Raw genomic sequence first — 19,391 nt, 5'->3', positions numbered from 1 at the left:
GCAGAGGATCCACTGGTGAGCAAGTCATGTATTGCTACATTTCTCCAAATCTGTTCTGATGAAGAAACAAACTCCTTTATATCTTGAATGGTCGGAGAGAGAACATTTTTAGTTTTTTTTCCCACCTTCCTTTTTGGGTGAACTATTCCTTTAAAAATGGAATACCAAGATAAGTGTCATTGATTTGAAAGACAGACAAGCACACTTTGAGAAAAACATAAAAAAGTATATATATATATAATAAAGGGGTTGTTAAATAAATGAATGCAGTGACATTCAAACATTAGCGTGGCTCAAGTGTGCAAATAATTTTTTGGGTCCAGTGTATTTTGTCAGTGCATTTCTCAACACGGTTGCATCATTACTGATGTTAATTCGTGCTATGGTGAATTATTACTGCAAGGACTGTATGCATGAGAAGTTTCAAATCTTTGTCAATGTTTGAGAATCAAAAACTACCCAGGTTAAATTTCAAAGCACTTTCAATGAATGTGAAGACAGTGACAGATTAAGAGTTGTAATAAATAATATTTGTAACGTGTATAGCCCTATGACTAATATAAGGCTGAAATCTAATGAATCATGTAAATTACATAGGTAGTTTTTTTTTTGTAATGAAAAATACAAGTTTTTTGTTTCATTGTAGTTTGTGTAAATTAGTCAATAATGTTAATAATTCCTTTAATAATTGTATATTAGATATGTGCAAAAATATATAACTTGGAACAAGTTCTATTTTAATTGTACTATACTGTAATGTAGCATTTGCGTATATTATTCATGTCTGTAATACTTGGAATCATCTGTAGAGCAGGAGGTTCTTGATTTAATGCTTTTGTTCAGACTAAACATATGTTCCTATTAAACATTTCAAAATTTTGCCTTCAGTGCAGATGATCAACGCATGTTTCTTCATCGTCACGATCCATGTCATTCAATATGTTAGACTACGCATTATTAAAAGCTTTTGAAAATCTGAGTGATTTGTATTCCCATATTAATGCTACGAGAACACTTACATCATCAAAATGTATGTTTTAGCTGTTGTAATTGTAATATAATCAGTGCTGGATTATCAGTAGATTACTTAGACATTGTAGTCCATTACCGATACAAACATTGTATGGTTTATAATATGGATTGCACATATTAGATAATGTATTCTGATTACTTTTAACACAACCTGTAAGAAAGTAAGGACCCCTCAGGTAGTAAAATCTATGCATTTATGCTTACATGGTAAAAAAAACAGCATGTTTAATATCTAAAGTGAATTAATTCAGAAATGATGCTTGATTATTAATACAACAATTGTATTTTATTTAAATAAACATTTCTAGAATCATCTGAAACCTAGGCAAGTCTTGTAAACCACATTTTTCAAAGTGTTGTATATGCATCAAATGATTATAAATTGACAAAAAGGTACTTTTATTTTTTTTTTTAAGCAGCAACCATGTCCAGAATCAAACTTGCTGTAGACTAGTTAAAACATTTAGCATGTTAAAATTACAATCCAACAAGCATCGTTTCAAGAAAACATGAGTAAAAATAGCAACATCTTCGATCTTAAATCAGTACAAACATTAGTGTTACATAATATATTACTTTTTCCAAATAAACATAACGTAAGATTTTATACGAATATTGCAGCATGTATGTGGATAAGTGTTAAAATCCCACCTCGCAGCATTTCAGGACACTTTCCAACATGAATGAAGAGAGAAGAGAGAAACAGAAGGACAAACAAGAGCACTGTGGGATCTGCATTCATTAGAGCTTGTTCCTGAACATACTCCGTCCACTGCGCTACAGTTTGTGTGTGTGTGTGTTACAGACTGAAGCCTGATACAGTGAGATGCTGGGCCGTGTTTCTCGCCTCAAAGTACGAGGTGTCTGTCTCATCATCGGGCTGAGGGATGAAGGGCATAGTCAGATGGTGAAGGTTTTCCCAGTCTACACCTTCAAAGAACGGATGATCCTTCAGCTCTACAGAAAGACACAAGTATCGACGTCAGTAAATGGTACAATTGAGAATTAAATATAAGATGTTAGTGTGTGTGGGTGTGTGTATCCACCTTTCAAGCCAGCACGTTTGGCTGTATCCGTAGTGAGAAGAATCTCTATGGCATTTCTTGCATTCTGGGTTAACTCCTCGTCTCCATCTGGCCACGGTATATCTGTACACATCATTCATGAAGCACATGTAGATCAGACACAGTCAACACTGCATTAGCGTACACATCATGGTGTAGAGGACAAACCAACCAAAATACCCGTTCATTTGAATATACTTAAGGAGCACAGATTTACACATATGGTGGGACCATTCTAATGAGAAAATAATCATAATAAACAGTTAAAGGGATAGTTCACCCAAAAATAAAAATTCTGTCATGAAATATTCACCCTCCAAACCCGTAAGGCCCTTTGAGAGCTTTCTGACCCTGCATAGACAGGAAATGTTCCCAGACCCAGAAACGTAGTAAGGACATCGGTGGTTCAACCGTAATTTTACGAAGCTACGAGAATACTTTGTGCACTAGGGTTGTGACGGTGAGGAAATTATCCCACTGAGTAACCCTTAACCAGACCCTGGGGTCCAGCTCAACCCATTTGAATTTTCCTTTAGGACTAATACTAGAGCACAAAGGCAACATGGAACAAGCAAAAAAAAAAAAAAAAAAAAGGACCGTATTTTCCGGACTATAAGTCGCACTTTTTTTCATAGTTTGGATGGTCCTGCGACTTATAGTCAGGTGCGACTTATTTATCAAAATTAATTTGAAATGAACAAAGAGACATGAACCAAGAGAAAACATTACCGTCTAGAGCCAGGAGAGGGCGCTCTATGTTGCTCATTTTCCTGTAGTCTACACTGAAGACATAGAGCGCCCTCTCGCGGCTGTAGACGGTAATGTTTCTCTAGGTTCTAAATAAATGCGACTTCTAGTCCAGTGCGACTTATATATGTTTTTTTTTTTTTTCCTCATCATGACGTATTTTTGGACTGGTGCGACTTATACTCAGGTGCGACTTATAGTCCGAAAAATACGGTAGTTTTATTGTTCTGTGAACTCTTCACTGCTGTTCATTATCGTTAATTGGTGCTGTTGTTTTGTTTTGTGTTGGTTTTATTTACTTTTTAAAATTAATCTCGTTCTAAAAAATAAATCATTTGTAGTAAATCGTTTTCTGAAATAAATAGTATGTGATTACATGCATGTCTTTAAGTGGTGACTTGTAACTTTTCTGTAAATTCATGTATAATAATTTGGAAAAGCAAACAATTCAAAATATATCAGACAACAAAAATGATTCCAAAAGATTTTTTATGTATTTTAGAATATATATATATATATATATATATATATATATATATATATATATATATATATATATATATATATATATATATATATATATATATATATACATACACACACACACATTCACAAAAGATATATCAAAGTTGAAAGGAAGAAAAATGGATTTGAAACTGAACTGAAAATGAATGAATCCCTATGGACCTCTGCTGGATAAATGTGATCATTGCACTTTCTTTAACTATAGAGATAAAGATTTTCCTTTAACCTGCAGATGGCAGTATTCTATCCCGAACACATGGGACAATATCAGAAACAGTTTAGATTTAATTTAGGTCATAATTTAAGGAATTCTTCATTTTAAAAAAATTATAAAATAAATAATTCATAGGCCATTTTATGGCATAGTTGAGTATTTGTGCTGTAAAAAACTACCAAATATCCACAAAAACACAGCACAAATGTATGGCAGAGAAGTAAATAAAAAATTATATACAGTTTGTCATATCTATATATATATATATATATATATATATATATATCTATATATATATATATATATATATATAGATATATATATATATATATATATATATATTTCCTTATGCAATCACTCTGTAAAAGTTTGGGGCATATCTGACCCCAATGGACTTAAACGTCGCTTTAATCAAGGGACGATTAAAGATTAATTGACGTGTGACAACACTGGTAATACGGTATTATTGCAAGGGCGGGGCATTCCTTCTTGTACCATTTTTTCCTTGGTTTTAAATGGCTTTTCCTCGCTTTTAAATAGCGCTGGCGGCATTTTACTTTCACTTTTAAATTAGCGGCAGTTCAATTGCTTGAATGCAACAACAAAATACAACGTCAAACTTACTTTAGCCTACATGCAAAACATAAGTTTTATTAACAAAACAAATAAACATACACCATGATATAGGGCAGGCTAAAATAACAAATAACTTACATAAAGTTTAAATAGGTATACAAAACTGGAAATAGTCTAAGTATGCAAGTATAATATATAAACAAATAAATAGGAAACGTAGAACATTTATTAGCAAAACGAGTTTGGAGATTCTGCATATATCTTGATGTCAAATAAAATTAATAAATGACACAAAGTTTAAATAAAGTAAAAATCAGCAAACAATGTGGAACTAATTAAAGAAGAAACAAATGTTTAAAAAAAAAACTTCCAAAAATTACCTTAGATAAATGGCAAAAGTCAACAGGCTTTTCAAAATTCCAAATATTACCAAGCAGGAGCTTTTGCATTTAGTTTCAAAACTAAATCATCTGCTATCGTCTCATCTGTCTCACCTCACCCACTCTCCTCACTGGAGAAATGAAATCTGATCTGTGATGCGACTGTCGTTCGGCACGCTGCATTGAGCAGCCGCGTTCAGTTTTTAATTGTAGTGTCTGTTCTTTTACTGAACTAAATGAGTTTCATTACTATGAAAAAATCTAAACGACGGGGGTCGGTGCCGCGGTGGGCAAGTCGCGTGCCTGGTGTTGTGGTTTAACACCACCAGCACTGTCTATCACGGCAATCCTATTGTGCACAAAGAAAAATAAAATGACTATTCAACAAGAGTAGTACTAAAAACACACAAAAAGTATTCTCATAGGGTTGAACCACTGATGTCACATGGACTATTTTACTGATGTCCTTAGGAGGGTCAGAAAGCTCTTGGATTTCATCAGAACTATCTTAATTTGTCTTCCATTTGAAAGCTTGTATATATATATATATATACACACACACACACACACATATAAGTTAAAAACAAACATGTATTTATCTCTGGCCCTCTCACCTCTGTTGAGAATGTTCTGGAACACCAGCTGAGGGGTCTCATCGTTAAATGGTGGGATTCCTGTGAGGAACTCGAACAGACAGACACCTAACGCCCACCAATCCACCATAAAATCTGTAGGAAAGCAAAAATGTAATTAATTGAGACTCGTTGTTCTATTTCTACAAACATGAAACTTGGCACAAAATGTGTTAGAATGTGACCACTATTAGAAAGCAGTGACGGCAGCGCTCGTGAGTTGATTTTGAGGGGAAAAGGAAACAGCCACAACACACAAAACCAGCTTGACTTGAACTCGGGTATCATGATAGAAAAGGTCACATTACAAAACTGAACAACAGTCAGTCATCAGGTCATAAATAATGCTCTTAGGAGTCTGAAAGGAAGATGCTTAAGTTTCAGACATGTATACCCTCAACTGATCAAGAAGTGGCACAAAACAGATAGGCAAAAATAACTATTTAAAAGAAAACAAAACTACAAAACCCCAATGCTAGGATGTGCTGGGTGGTTGGCGGGGTGCTGCCATGCAGTTGCTAGGGTGTTCTGGGTGGTCAAAAGAGTACACCTCCAGATCTCTAGATTTACCTCAGTCCCTTCCTCGATGCAAATTGATAGGATTTTTTTTTATTGTGAAAATGGTCTGTTTGCTTGGAAAAGTGATAGAACGCCTCTTCTTAAGCTGCACTATTTGAGGTATCTTTTATGCTTATAGAACAAATGTGAACTTATTTTAAATTGCTAACATTATAGTATAGTTCAGCTTTTACTCAAACACTTAGTGTAATAATCATATAGCTGAGCGCACAGCCTTTCAAACATACTACATTTGACAGAGTATGCAAAACAAAGGCAAAGTTCCATCTTTTTCAAACATTTTTCTCCAAATTTGTGCCACACACACTGTACCCATACCTTAGCATACATGTAAAACTGAAGTACACTTTGGGCTTAACAATTATATCTAAATAATACAGTACTTTTGCGCAACAGACGAGTGCATATGGCCCGATTAGTAGATCCACAAGGTGGCAACACTCACCATGGCCACTTGTTTTTTCTCACACACATATACGCACACAAGTTAAAAAGGACAACTAAAACTACAAAACTACTACAGACACCAGAATTGACAAGGGCTAGTGTGAAGTTTAAACAACTACAAATACTTTAATGCTCAACTTCTACAGAGAAATACCACCAAAATGAACAAAGATGGAACTTTCTAGTGAGGATTTGTGGAGTATATTTTGAAAGTGTAACCGTTCAGCTGTGTTTGTGTGAAAACTGCTGCAAAACTTTCCCCAAACCATCCCACAGTTTTCCAGCCAAACAGGTAGTCCTGCCACCAACAGTTTAGTCAGAAATTGACATGTCGCTTCACTCAAAGACAGACAATGCTTCAAAAGTACTACAAAGTTTGTGTTCACAGTTTTCAGTCAATCCAGAAATGTCTTTTACTTGACTCTATTAACTAGTATAACGTAAAATATTTTTCAATGAATGCCCCAGAATTCCCAAGAACCATCATAACAGCCCAACAGAGTTCAGACAGCATTACTGAAGCATTAAGGGTGATGAATCAGGAGCTGCCCATCACAAAAGCTGCAGCCCATAATGGAATTAGCCAGCCACGTCCTTAACTCAAGGCCCCGATATACAAAAACTTAATAAACTAGCGCGACATGATTTCTAACCAATTAGGCCAAACCAAAATTTGTTTAGCGTTTGTTTCAAAAGTTCAAAGCATTTTGCTGTAACTTGCTGTAAAATATTGCTTTGATTTCTAAACAAACTGCCACTAGTCCATGGCCATTACGTAATGGGTAGGTTTGATCTGTGGTTTTACTTTCTTTGATGTGCAATTAAAATTAAAAGCAAGACTAACATTTTGTTTAATAGTGTAAATGTGTTGTATAAAGTGCTATATAATTAACATTACTGGAGTGCTGAATTGCAGAGCTGGTGGAAACTACACATCACTATGATTAGATGCTTTCCGAACTGCTGTTTTTTCATGGCTGTCATTTTGCTGTGTTAATTTTGTTACTGAGAGGAAAGCACACAGCACATATGTACACATTCATCGAATTGCAGAGGGTGGCGTCAGGAAGTATGCTACCAGTATACCATTTGTCTGGTATTTCAAAATTATTTTTGCCCCTTAGCAAAAAAAAAAAAAAAAAAAAAAAAAAAAAGAGACTTGTGTGTATATCGAGGCCTTAATCCGGTAAAGCTGCACACACATGCACCAACATCTGCATTGGTTGGAATCTTACTGAATACAGTTTAGCATACTTACCACAACTTACAGGCCCTGAAACTAAAACATAATGTGTGTTAATGAAGGTAAAGTACAAAATTCAGTCCCATTTTATATTAGGTGTCTTTATACTTGTGATAATGGTTGACCATTATCACTACCCAATATTTGAGGCAATATTTCTACACGTATCCCTAGGGATGTAACGATTCACTCAACTCACGATTCGATTCACTGTTTTTTTTACAAAATAAGATTTAAAACAAATGAAGAAGAGCTGGAGGAAGTGTCTAGGGAGAGGGAAGTCTGGGGTTCTCTGCTTAGACTGCTGCCCCCGCGACCCGGCCCCGGATAAGCGGAAGATGATGGATGGATGGATGGACAAATGATGAATTAAATGTGTGCTTTTATTATTGCTTGGACAAAATGCTGCACATTTCTTTGTGAAATTAAAATATAAAACTATATATAAGAACGAGTCAATCTTTTGTTCGTTATCTGGCTCGGCTCGGTGTTCATCTTCAGTTCTCTCTTCACAGCAGTTCAGTCAGTGTACTGTTTGAGTAAATGAATTACTCCGGGATATTGGTTTATTTGGGGAAGTCGTGGCCTAATGGTTAGAGAGTCGGACTCCCAATTGAAAGGTTGTGAGTTCGAGTCCCGGGCTGGCAGGAATTGTGGGTGGGGGGAGTGCATGTACAGTTCTCTCTCCACCTTCAATACCACGACTTAGGTGCCCTTGAGCAAGGCATCGAACCCCCAACTGCTCCCTGGGCGCCGCAGCATAAATGGCTGCCCACTGCTCCGGGTGTGTGCTCACAGTGTGTGTGTGTGTGTGTGTTCACTGCTCTGTGTGTGTGCATTTCGGATGGGTTAAATGCAGAGCACAAATTCTGAGTATGGGTCACCATACTTGGCTGAATGTCACTTCACTTTGAACTCAGAGGGAGTGTCAGCCACATTAAAAAAGTTAACAGCTTAAGTCATTTGTGGATTAATGCATATTGGATACGTGAACCGTTTCAAACGATTCAGTTCGATTTCCTCTACAATGCAGTGAACGTGCTCACAACAGACCCGGAAGAGAAGACAATGCTGAATTAAGTTTTTGCTATTTTTCGACCAAAATGTATTTTCGATTAGGGCTGAAACGATTCCTCGAGTAACTCGATCACAAAAAATGATCGAGGCAAATTCCTCTGCCTTGAAGCCTCTTTTAATTTATTTTAAATCTCACATCAGGTTCTTTCGCAATGATTTTTTTTTAATGTGACAATGCGTTTACGTCACCCACAAAGCAGAAGATGACGTAAGCGCTGCGTCCGAAATCGCATGCTGCAAGGAGTCAGCAGTGTTTTGATTTGAGGGCGTGTGCAAACGTAAAGAGAACGTCGTGGTGTGTTCATTGCAAGATAGAGCTGGCATACCACAACTAGGGCCCTATGATTTCCGCGATGCAGAAAACGCAGACGGAATCGCGGAATCTAGTCATAAAAACGGAATTTACACTTTAAATAGTTCATTGCACTTACATCAAATCACGATATGGACTAATATCTGTAAATATTAAGCCGGAACAGTCTATTTAAATATGAATCCTGCATGTTCTGTGTGTCTCTGTTAATGAATGGAGCAGAAGCTCGACTTCCTTCATCACACACACACACTGAATCGGGTGACGGAGGCAGGCAGGCGGCAGTGGCTCAGTGGTTCATGTAGGTTGTCTACAAACCGGAAGGTTGGTGGTTCAATCGCCGGCTCCACCTGACCAAGTGTCTAGGTGTCCTTGAGCAAGACACATAACCCCAGCTGCTCCCGACGAGTTGGATGGCGTCTTGTATTGCTGACACCGCAGTCGGTGTGTGAATGGGTGAATGTGAGGCAAATTGTAAAGCGCTTTGGATGGCCATGTGGTCTGTTGAAAGCGCTATATAAATGCAGTCCATTTAACATTTTATTAAAAAGCTTTTATACCTTTGATAAAGAATAATCTTTAATTTGTACATTGCAAAATGCAATGCTGTTTTACATTTGATTACTTTATTCAATTTCTGTACCTAAAAACTTATGCAAAAAAAAATAATTTACTGAAAATCACTGTTTATTGTTTGTATATTTATTGTATTTATTTGTGCTGTTGCTTGTAGTTGGATAGAATATTATTATTAATCTTTTTTTATTTATTAGAAAGCATAGTTTTTCTATAAACATAGCACATACCGAACTGTACCGAAAACTGTGACTCTAGAACCGTGAAACAAATTGAACCGTGAAAAAGTTGAACCGTGCCACCTAGGGCTGTGAATCTTTGGCAAGGCAGCGATTCGATTCGATTACGATTCATAGGTTTTCGATTCGATTCAAGAACGATTTTTGCAAGTTTAGAACGATTCAATTAGATTCGATTCACAATTAAATTTGATTCGATTCGATTCGATTATAACGATTCGATTCTGCATTCTTTAAGTGCATTCATGGGATTATTTAAATGCTTCTACTAAATTCTTTAAATGCTTAGTCAGGGGGCAAATTACAGTAGCATTTATGGTTAGAGAACCATAGGTTAGAAAAAAAAAAAAACTTTTGTCCATTGTTAAATGATAGTTTAATGATGCGACATGGCATACGTAAAAATGTATGTAAGCCAAGTTTTTAAAAAAGAGCTTAAACAGTATTATGTATAAGCTAACATTTCGTCACACCAGGGGCGTAGCCATAATTTCAGAAGTGACAGAAATGTCAAATACAATCATTTTATGTATGTAGCCTATATAATATTAATAATAATAATTATAATTATTATTATTTTTTATTTTTTTTACAAGGAATTATCTTCTTTTTTAATTACTTTTAATTAGCTGTAATAAATCAAATACACTGCTGGACAATAATCAATCATTTGTAATCAATATTTTTTTCCTAATGGCAATTTTATGATTGTTTTATATACTAGGCTACATTTAATTAGCAATTATTTAAATTTTCTGCACAGAATAAGGTAGAAAATATACTTTATAGTTTCTGTACTGTAATAAATGTCAATTAGCACTGCATCATTCATAAATTGTGTGTGGGTTTCATCAGTTCATTCTGCTTTTATTCAGTTTAGCTGCAGATACAGCCTGGCACGTCTATGAGAGCGAGATCGCTTCTGTTTCAGTGTGAAAACGTCTTCATCTCTATTTAACTTTTCCTCTCCATCAGTGAATGATTCTGAGAGAAAACGTGCCAGATTTCTGTTTGCTAATGAAACAAACGCTACTTTCATGCATATTATCAGATAAATCTCGCGCTCTTATTTCAAGGTCCTTGTTAATGCTGTGGTTAATTTTAAAAGTTTCCTTTGTATATTCGATTCATCCGCATTGTTTAAACACATTTATCATTCAGTGGAACTGTGCGTATGATTTAGACACTTACATTTCTGCTCCGTCCATGCAATAAATACAGTTGTCGACGGCTCCGGTAACTCCGTCGGTAAGATGCAGAGAGCCATTGACAAACTACAGAAAAATAAAACTACTTCACGTTAGCATGGCCACGAGTCCTATAGATCACACGTCAGCTGCGTCAGAGACGAACGGAGCGCGAGCACAATCCTGTGACAGTCTCAGGCGGTAAACAGTGGAGCGCGTGAAGGACAGATAAGAGGCACGATTCACGAACACTCTTCAAGGTCTCCATTAATGCGTGCGTGTAGTAATTTAATGTGTATACATTTTGAAAGCATTGAATCGCTATAGAAATCGGGATTCATTCGATTCTTAGCATTTTGAATCGATTAATGTCCAAGATCGGCGATTCACGATTCAAAAATCATGTTTCAAGATCGATGCATATGAATCGACAGGGTTTGTAATCGATGCATCGAGAAAACGAGTGAATCGTTACACCCCTAGCTTCTATTTTCCTCATCTGTAAGTCACTTTGGATAAACGTTTCTGCTAAATAACAAAATGTAAATATAATGTAAATGTAAATAACAAAACTAAATGTAAATTTAAAAACAAGCCCCAAATCGAATAACACAAAAGAAATCTCTTCTTATAAAAAAAATAAGGCTTTGTCTGTGCTCTTTCCATTTTAAATTAGAGGGAACCAATGCATTACAATCATGATCCAAACAAAGATGCTGCAAACATGCAATATAAGAGGTTTTTAGTCTAAATAAGACTGTATAATTTTGAAATCTGAAGCAAAAACAGATGGATTTGACTTCGGTTTTGTGAAACTATGCATACAAAATATCTATATGAAAGAGAAACAGCAGATGAGCTGAATGAGACAGTGCAGGTGGCACTTAAAGCGTTTCCTTGGTTTCCACTGTTAACAAAGCAGCACTTATGAACTTTAACATGCATTATACAGAGGCAAGATTAAAAAAAATCTAAAATACCTGACAGTAAGTTCCCCTCAGACAAACATTCATATTAACTCCTACCCCTAACTGAATAGCAATTTGTTCAGCATCTCAACGATTTGAATCGTCACATATTTGAAATCGATTTTCAACCAGCTTGCAGTTAATTGTTACATCCCTACATATTTCTATAACTTGACCACTTAAACGCTTACCATGAGCTTTGCCTAGTAAAAGTTCCGGTGCCAAGTAATCAGGAGTTCCCAGGATAGGAGCCCCTTCCACACGTTCTGGACCTCTACGAACACTTTTTGGTGTCCTATAGGGAGTGTGAGACACAACCATCTGCTGTGGAGTCTAGGAAAGAAAAAGCAAACATTATTTCATTTCCAATTCCGATTCTAACCCTTTTTCTCCAGTTTAATCGCCGTTCCAAAAGATTCATACCTGGTAAAGTGAGCTGCTCAGACTGGGTCTTTTCTTCTGAACTGGAGTCACTGCAGACTGGGCATTGTGAAAGGAGGCTGACGCAGATAGCTCCATGGCATCCAAAGAGGCCAGGCTGAGATGTGAAGTGCAAGAGTGGTTTATGGAGCTGCAGTAGCTCCTAAATGCAACCATGTTCCTGGGTTTGAGGAAGCCAGGTGATTTGACCATACTGTCAGACAACCCACGAGGATGGTCAAGAAGAGAACGCTCAGATTTACCCCTATGCTGCTTTGCACTGCTGTGCTTTGGTGTAGCCAAGGTGGGCCGGGCCGCTGGTGTGACTACAGAAATCTCGTTTTCATCCAGCTCCTCAAAAGAGGACGACAAAGACTCTTGTTTAATCACTGATATCTCATGGGCTGAGCTGTCCGAATCTAAACTAAGACTTCTTCTGAGATTTCGGTCATCACCGGGTGAGGTCGGGCTTTTAGGCAAAGCCACCTCGTCACCTTGATCTTCGAGATCACAGAAGAGATTTTTGGCCACTGCTATGGGACTAGATTGCTTTGGGCCCATTCTCTCACTCATCTGTTGACATATCGATGCACTTTTAACATCATCAAGCCCCACAGTGGAGAAAATTCCTGTCAAGCCTGTGTGGGCCCTTGGGTTGTCCTCAGGAATGTGGTAAGACCTCTTGTACACGGTGTCGTTTTTCTTGCAATGGATCTCAGCCTGTTCTGGGCTTTTCTCTACTTCGACAAAAGCTCTCTTTACTGAGGATTTGGACTCTGTTGGTGGCTCCGGTTTGATAGGAACGTTCCCAAATGATTGATGGGGATCAGCCTTACACAGTGGAGTAGTACAATTGTCGGATGCACCGAACTGGAGCCTCTTTGTAGAAATCTCTGGTTTAATATTTCTGCTATTGTCCACTTGGTTATTGAGTGGAGTCAAAACAGTGCTGTGATCTTGAGCTGGAAACATCCTCCTTCTTTCCACTGGTGTCAAGGGAATGTTTCTTGACATTCTATTGGCCACCTCTCTTCTGCTTAACTGTGGAAGGTTCTCGCCATCTTGAAAATTCTAAATTGACCAAGATGGACATTAAAGACATTTGTATTATAAAAGATGTCCAATTCAAGTACATGCTGTTTTCATGTGACACTGAAGACACTGGAGAAATGGCTGCTAAAAGATTTAACTTTGCCATTACAAATAGTAAACCGTAAATTAAATTCTACATTTTATATCAAAGCCTAATTAATTGGTTATACTATACTTGATTATTATTTTTTTTGTAATTTTTCTTCTAATCTCTCATCATAATTAGCATCATCAATTATCAAAAACAATCATCAATTAGCAAAACTACTAAAAAAAAATGTGTAGTATTGTATAGTATTACTAGTACTGTCAAATGACTAATGATTAATCACATCCAAAATAAGTTTTTATTTACAGAATATATCTATGTACAGTATGTACGGTATGTATGTATGCATATATATATATATGTGTATTTTTTTTCTTTAATGCATAGGTATGTATTTATATAAATGTAAACATTTATTTTGGATGCGTGATTAATCATTTGACAGCACTATTTATTACACAATATATTGATATCAATAATTAATTACAGTGTTTTATTTTCTTGAAATTGATTAACTGTATTGATCATTTTGAATTGTGCTACTCACTTCCCCTTTTATTTTGATTACCTTTTCCATCATTGATTGCTCAAAAATCAATTGTACATACTGTACATTAAAATGTTGTGAATGTTAAAAAGAGTAATGCTGATACAAAACCTGCTCATCTTCCCACATCGGGCTGACACAGTCTTCAGAGTCAGTAGTGGATGGTAACAGGCATGAGTGGGAACTCCCAGCACTCAGAGTCTCAAATCTCTTCCTTGATTTCATCAGCCTTGGTGTCAAACTCCTAGCCAGCAGGCCAGGACTAAACACACTGTTGGATCCTAGAGAAGATCACATGTTAGGCTTTACAATGTTCCACTAGAGCAAAAACAACGGAAGACTTTCAAAGCACAATATTCTGAAGCATACCTAGAGCTCGAGTTGTGTATACTGGTGAATTCAGATGATCAGCCCGTCTCTTCAGCAGCGGTGAACACAGTGAACTATTCCTCTGCTTGACTTTGCCACAGGACATGGGGCTGCCCAACACTGTGCTGCCGTGATGCTTGCCTTCGGTCACCGGGGTATTCTGCCAATTTAAGTCAAAATAAGACATATTGTACAAACTGTTTCAAACATTTGTTTCATATTTAGCCATTTCAAATACGTTTTAGATGTTGATTTAATAATATATTTAATAATATATATATATTTAGTTGTTAAAACCAAGATAGTTTTTTTTTTCCAAAATGCTTTGATGAATGGAAAGTTTAAAAGAGCCGCATTTATTTGAAAGAAAACTTCTGTAACATTGTTAATGTCTTTACTATCACTTTTGATCAATTTAATGGACTAAAACTTTTGAAGGAGACTGATTCTGATTTAGTATTTTGTAGATAATAAACTTGATGTCACAAAAGAAACATTAGCTAGCTGACAAGACGTTTTTGTCCAAACTGCATAAATGACTTGCAAGAACTGTCTGGAAAGCTTCATTTAGAAAGAATAAGTTAAAATTATATGCAAATCATCAATGTATCACGCTGTATGCCACATTTGATCAAAAAATGTGTTCGTTATTTTTAATATAGCTAAAAGTTACATTATAGCCCTTTCATTTACATTTACATTCAAAGATGAAAATTTGCTACTAAAATAGATATTTGATAAATTAGCGATATTACATCAAATCAAAGCTAATGAAATGACTACAGAATCATCAGGGACAGCAGGGAAAAAAACATATTGTTGAGCCATGTAATATACAAATGAAATGATTTTGAGAATCTACTCACGAGGCCAAGAGAGCTTATCAGTGACAGAACCTGACCAGGTGTCCTGAAATAATCTTTCTTAGGCTTCACCAAAGAAGGTGTGGTTAAAATGTCCATCAGGTTGAGTTCTGGAGGACGGGGAGGGAAAGGTTTGTTAATATCATGAAGACAAACTAGTTTAGCATTTCTTGTTGTTAACAACAACATTAATAAAAATATATATTTGTAAAAAATAAAACATACCCCTGTCAAGTTTGACCTTGGAGAGCCCGAAGTCAGTGAGTTTAATGTGACCCTCGTTTGAGATGAGCATGTTGTCTGGTTTTAAGTCCCTGAGTCAAATGACAAAAAGGATGTCAGTTTGATAAACAAAAGACTTTAAAAGACTCCTAATTCTCCTGTGAACATACCTGTGAATAATGCTGTGTCTGTGAAGGTAATCCAGAGCGAGGGCGACCTCGGAGATGTATTTCAGAGACATGTCCTCATCAAAGTATCCATAAATATGAAGAAGTGATTTTACATCTCCACCAATCAGATACTCCATTACCTAAAAAAATAAATTAAATCATGCTTGCACCTTATAAAGTTTCACATTTGGTAAGTAGTTCACCCAAAAATGTTGATTTGCTGAATATTTACTCATCCTCAGGCCATCCAAGATGTAGATGAGGTTGTTTTATCATACATCACTTGCTCACCAATGGATCCTCTGCAGTGAATGGGTGCCGTCAGAACAATTGATACAAACATCACAGTAATCCACATGACTTCAGTCCAGTCCAAAATCTTGTGAAGTGGAAAACTGCATCATTAAGATGATTTTAACTTTATAATATCACTTTCTCTAGTGAAACAGTCATCACATCTGAATTAGTGATAGGTTGTTCTTGAATGTGATTCAGAAAGAACGAGACGTCTCGGGGAGTGATTCGTCCAGTCACACATGCGCAAACTTCTATACTACTGGAACTAGTCTAAACGTTCACCTGTTTCAGCCAATGCAGTTTGAACCGGAAAGAGAATTAATAATAATAAAAACCAACTCTTTATTACAACATTCAGTTTATGGAAAATAACCATCATGACAGAAATTCACACATAACTGTCACACAATAAACTGTAAGAATTAAAAAGGTGCAATTTGAGACCAGAAACAGTAACTGTAAGAGTAAATAATAATTATAATGATGATAATAATGACTATGCATTCGTTTGTAAGGAAGCTTGTAAATTTCTCTATCCAATGCTGTCACGTCACGTGACAAAGGAATGAACGATAGGTTAAAGCCTGTTAAACAGTCTATGGTCAAAGCTTATGGGTAACCCGAAGACTCATGAGATGAACTAATCAATTCTCTTTCCGGCTCAGACTGCATAGTTGTGTATTGTTTGTAGTGTGATCAATGTTTGCGCAAGTACTAGTAGACATGTTAGGGAAGTAACATATCAAATTGTAATTATATTTTGATAAAAATGAACGAAATGACTCAAACTGCTGAACAGCTTCTTTGCTGAATGAGAGTCAAAGGTCCGAGACGGTAAAATGATCCAAACTTCTCATCACTAATCTGAATCAGGAGAGAAATATGCAAAAATGTTGCACCATATATAAGCAGAAACAGTTCAGAACAGCTTTAAACTAAAATGTGATTGGATTTTGATGTGATATGATAGGACAACAGGGATGGACTTTTTTTATTGAAGGAAGCGCCATTTAGAATTACGATATTTTAGACAAAGAGACTTAGAAATTAAATTGCTTTTATAGGTGTGTTTCTTACAAACACAGTTTTATCACTTCACAAGACGTTAACTGATGGACTGGAGTTGTGTGGATTATGATGATGTTTTTATCAGCTGTTGGACTCTCATTCTGACGGCACCCATTCACTGCAGAGGATCCACTGGTGAGCACATGACGTAAAGCTAAATGTCTCCAAATCTGTTCTGATGAACTCATCCACATCTACATGGCTTGAAAGTACTTAAGTCAAAAACTTTAGGCAAGTTTTCATTTTTGTGTGATCTATTCCTTTAAATATTTTCCACCTGAGTTTTTTTTGGAAACCTTTACTGGTTTTCATTAGATCCATCTTTGTACGTACCAGATATACTTTAGTTGCAGTCTGTAAAGAATAAAACAGGTGCACAATAAAAGGACTTTTACTAAGAGCCAGAGCATCTCTCTCAGCTCTCATCTGATCAGTCATGTTCTTATCCACCATGTCTGCTTTCTTCACCACCTGACAATCAATAATAATCATAACTGTTTTATCGGTGCTAACAATGGTTAAAATTAAAAAATGGTTAAACAGTTTTGACAGACAGTAACTATAATAAACAAAAGCTAGTAAACTTAGTTTGCATTGGCAAATTTAGGATAACATTATATACAAAACATAATTTAATATCCCTGTACCTTGACTGCATAGAGTTTGGAGTTGCATTTCTTCCTGGCGAGGTAAACCTTCCCGAAGGCTCCTCGGCTGATGGGTTTGACCAGAGCAAAGTCCTCGATGGAGGGAGCTTTCACTGCGCTGTTTGAGCCTTCAGATGGGACCCCACAAGCTTCCATAACTTCAGTCTCTTTAATTTATTCCAACTAACGTTAACGTGAGTTCACTAACTGTTAGATTGAATCACTGGTCTGTCGTCTCACCGTGCAGTCAGATGATCTTCAATCAGGAAAGTACGAAAACGGTTTATGGTGATTACAGTGTTAAAAAGCAAACACATAATCACCACAAGCATTTTCACACGCAACATGCATTCATTTTGCATGAGTTTGGATGAGACGTTCAGTCCACCGCATCCATTCTTAGTTCTTCTGTTGACAAGTGCGAGTCAGTCGTTTGAGTCGTTTGTTTTGAAATTTGAAATGCGCGTCATAAATTTGGGTCCTAAGACGCAGTGGTAAGTCGCCCCGAACGTCTGAAATAGTCAACTGAAAAAAAGCTTAATAAAGATTGTATAAGAGCCTATGTTTCATGTATTAATTATATACTTTTTATTTTATTCTTACACTAGAAAATTTGTGTTAAATGTCTGCAAAACGAATCAGGCAAAGACGTTGGCTCCTTTGCAGGTGTTTGGTGGAGCGCCCTCTGTTGGCCAGTGATGAACTCGTTATTCCTCCAGGGGGCGCGCGGCGGATTAGAAATTTATTTTACTGTCTATGGAAATCTTCGAATGTGTTCGTAGCTCTTTGGAATATCTATTTACAAAAAAATAAATCCCAAAGATCTTGGAACCTGGCCCACAAACGCAATTCCGCCTGTGCAATTTCTAAAGAATATTTATTTTACATATCCACGTAAAATAATTACAAACTTTAATCCATCATCAACAGCGTTGTAACAAACATCAAGTCACTCGCTGCAGCAGATTGGGAATAAAATGCAGTAAAATGTATAATGCATTTGTCCTGTTTTGGAAGGACGTAGCGCTGGGTTTTATTGAGTAAGAACAGTCTAAAAGAACAGTCTGATATAGTAAATCTGATGTAGTGAATTTTGTCAAAATGTCACATACATAGATACAAAGATTCAGTCCTCTTTTTTCATGAAAGACTTTAAGCAATACTTTTTATTGATGCAGTTGTCTAAGAACAACAAAAGCTTTAAATATTTTATCTGTTTGTATCTCTTTTCCTATCTTAAATTACACGTAAATCTCAATTTATATTTATTTTATTTATTTGTTCAGTTTGCAATGCATTAAACACCCCCTTTTCTTCTTTATTTGTTTTTATTTAATTATTTTGTTATTGTCTATCCTTTTTGTATATTACTTTGTATATGTTTTTTGAACATTAATTAAAAAAATAACAATTAGCAGACTATACTACTGATTAGTATTTTATTCATTTTATTAGCCTAATGGGCTAGTTGCATATCTCCACCATCTTGGATTTCCGGTCTTGCGAGTGTGTGCGTAGATATTTCCGGTTGTGCTAAACGTCAGTGCAGAGAAACGGAGAAGTCCAAATATTAGGCCTACTTTCTATATGTTTACAGGATTTATAATATCACTTCAAATGCAAATAAGATATACACTGCTATTATTACTATACTATAAATGTTAACTGAGCCAGTGGACTTGAAACTTGTGTATGTTTGGGTCTGGTGAATGAATTAAATACACTAATGTTCACTACTGTTCACGAGATGAAAGTTGAACTCATGGTGTGTATACACAGCTACATAATGTATTTTTATCTTACCACATATGTAAATGTACAAATTACTTATTTCTCAAAAATGTTTGC

General features: G+C 36.1%; 1 protein-coding gene across 4 annotated transcripts; it reads right to left on the bottom strand.

Annotated features, from left to right (window-relative positions):
• Positions 1-1,296: 1,296 nt before the first annotated feature.
• mastl (microtubule associated serine/threonine kinase-like) lies at positions 1,297-18,032 on the bottom strand. Of its 4 annotated transcripts, XM_059524318.1 has the most exons (14): positions 17,784-18,032; positions 17,544-17,710; positions 17,230-17,367; positions 15,532-15,671; positions 15,365-15,453; positions 15,143-15,249; positions 14,277-14,436; positions 14,019-14,188; positions 12,223-13,290; positions 11,991-12,132; positions 5,153-5,266; positions 2,079-2,180; positions 1,824-1,989; positions 1,297-1,760 (listed from the first exon to the last, which is right to left on the bottom strand). In XM_059524318.1, exons 2-13 carry the CDS (start codon positions 17,697-17,699, stop codon positions 1,832-1,834), a joined length of 2,544 nt encoding a protein of 847 aa, XP_059380301.1. In that variant the 5' UTR covers positions 17,700-17,710; positions 17,784-18,032; the 3' UTR covers positions 1,297-1,760; positions 1,824-1,831. The 4 variants fall into 4 exon arrangements, with proteins under 4 accessions (XP_059380301.1, XP_059380299.1, XP_059380298.1 ...); XM_059524316.1 differs by having other exon boundaries at positions 1,820-1,989; positions 17,544-18,032; XM_059524315.1 differs by having other exon boundaries at positions 17,544-18,032.
• Positions 18,033-19,391: the final 1,359 nt, after the last annotated feature.

This window comes from Carassius carassius, chromosome 35, assembly GCF_963082965.1.
Source record: "Carassius carassius chromosome 35, fCarCar2.1, whole genome shotgun sequence".
Classification (NCBI taxonomy): domain Eukaryota; kingdom Metazoa; phylum Chordata; class Actinopteri; order Cypriniformes; family Cyprinidae; genus Carassius; species Carassius carassius.
The sequence above is the reverse complement of the archived record's forward strand: the minus strand, read 5'-3'. Positions and strand labels throughout refer to the sequence as shown.

Coding starts and splice junctions, on each gene's coding strand:
- mastl (XM_059524316.1), bottom strand. CDS start 17,699: ATGGAAGCTTGTGGGGTCCCATCTGAAGGCTCAAACAGCGCAGTGAAA. Junction 15,250..15,364: donor CAAGGTCAAACTTGACAGGG/GTATGTTTTATT, acceptor CCCGTCCTCCAG/AACTCAACCTGATGGACATT. Junction 2,181..5,152: donor CCAGAACATTCTCAACAGAG/GTGAGAGGGCCA, acceptor TGATGTGTACAG/ATATACCGTGGCCAGATGGA.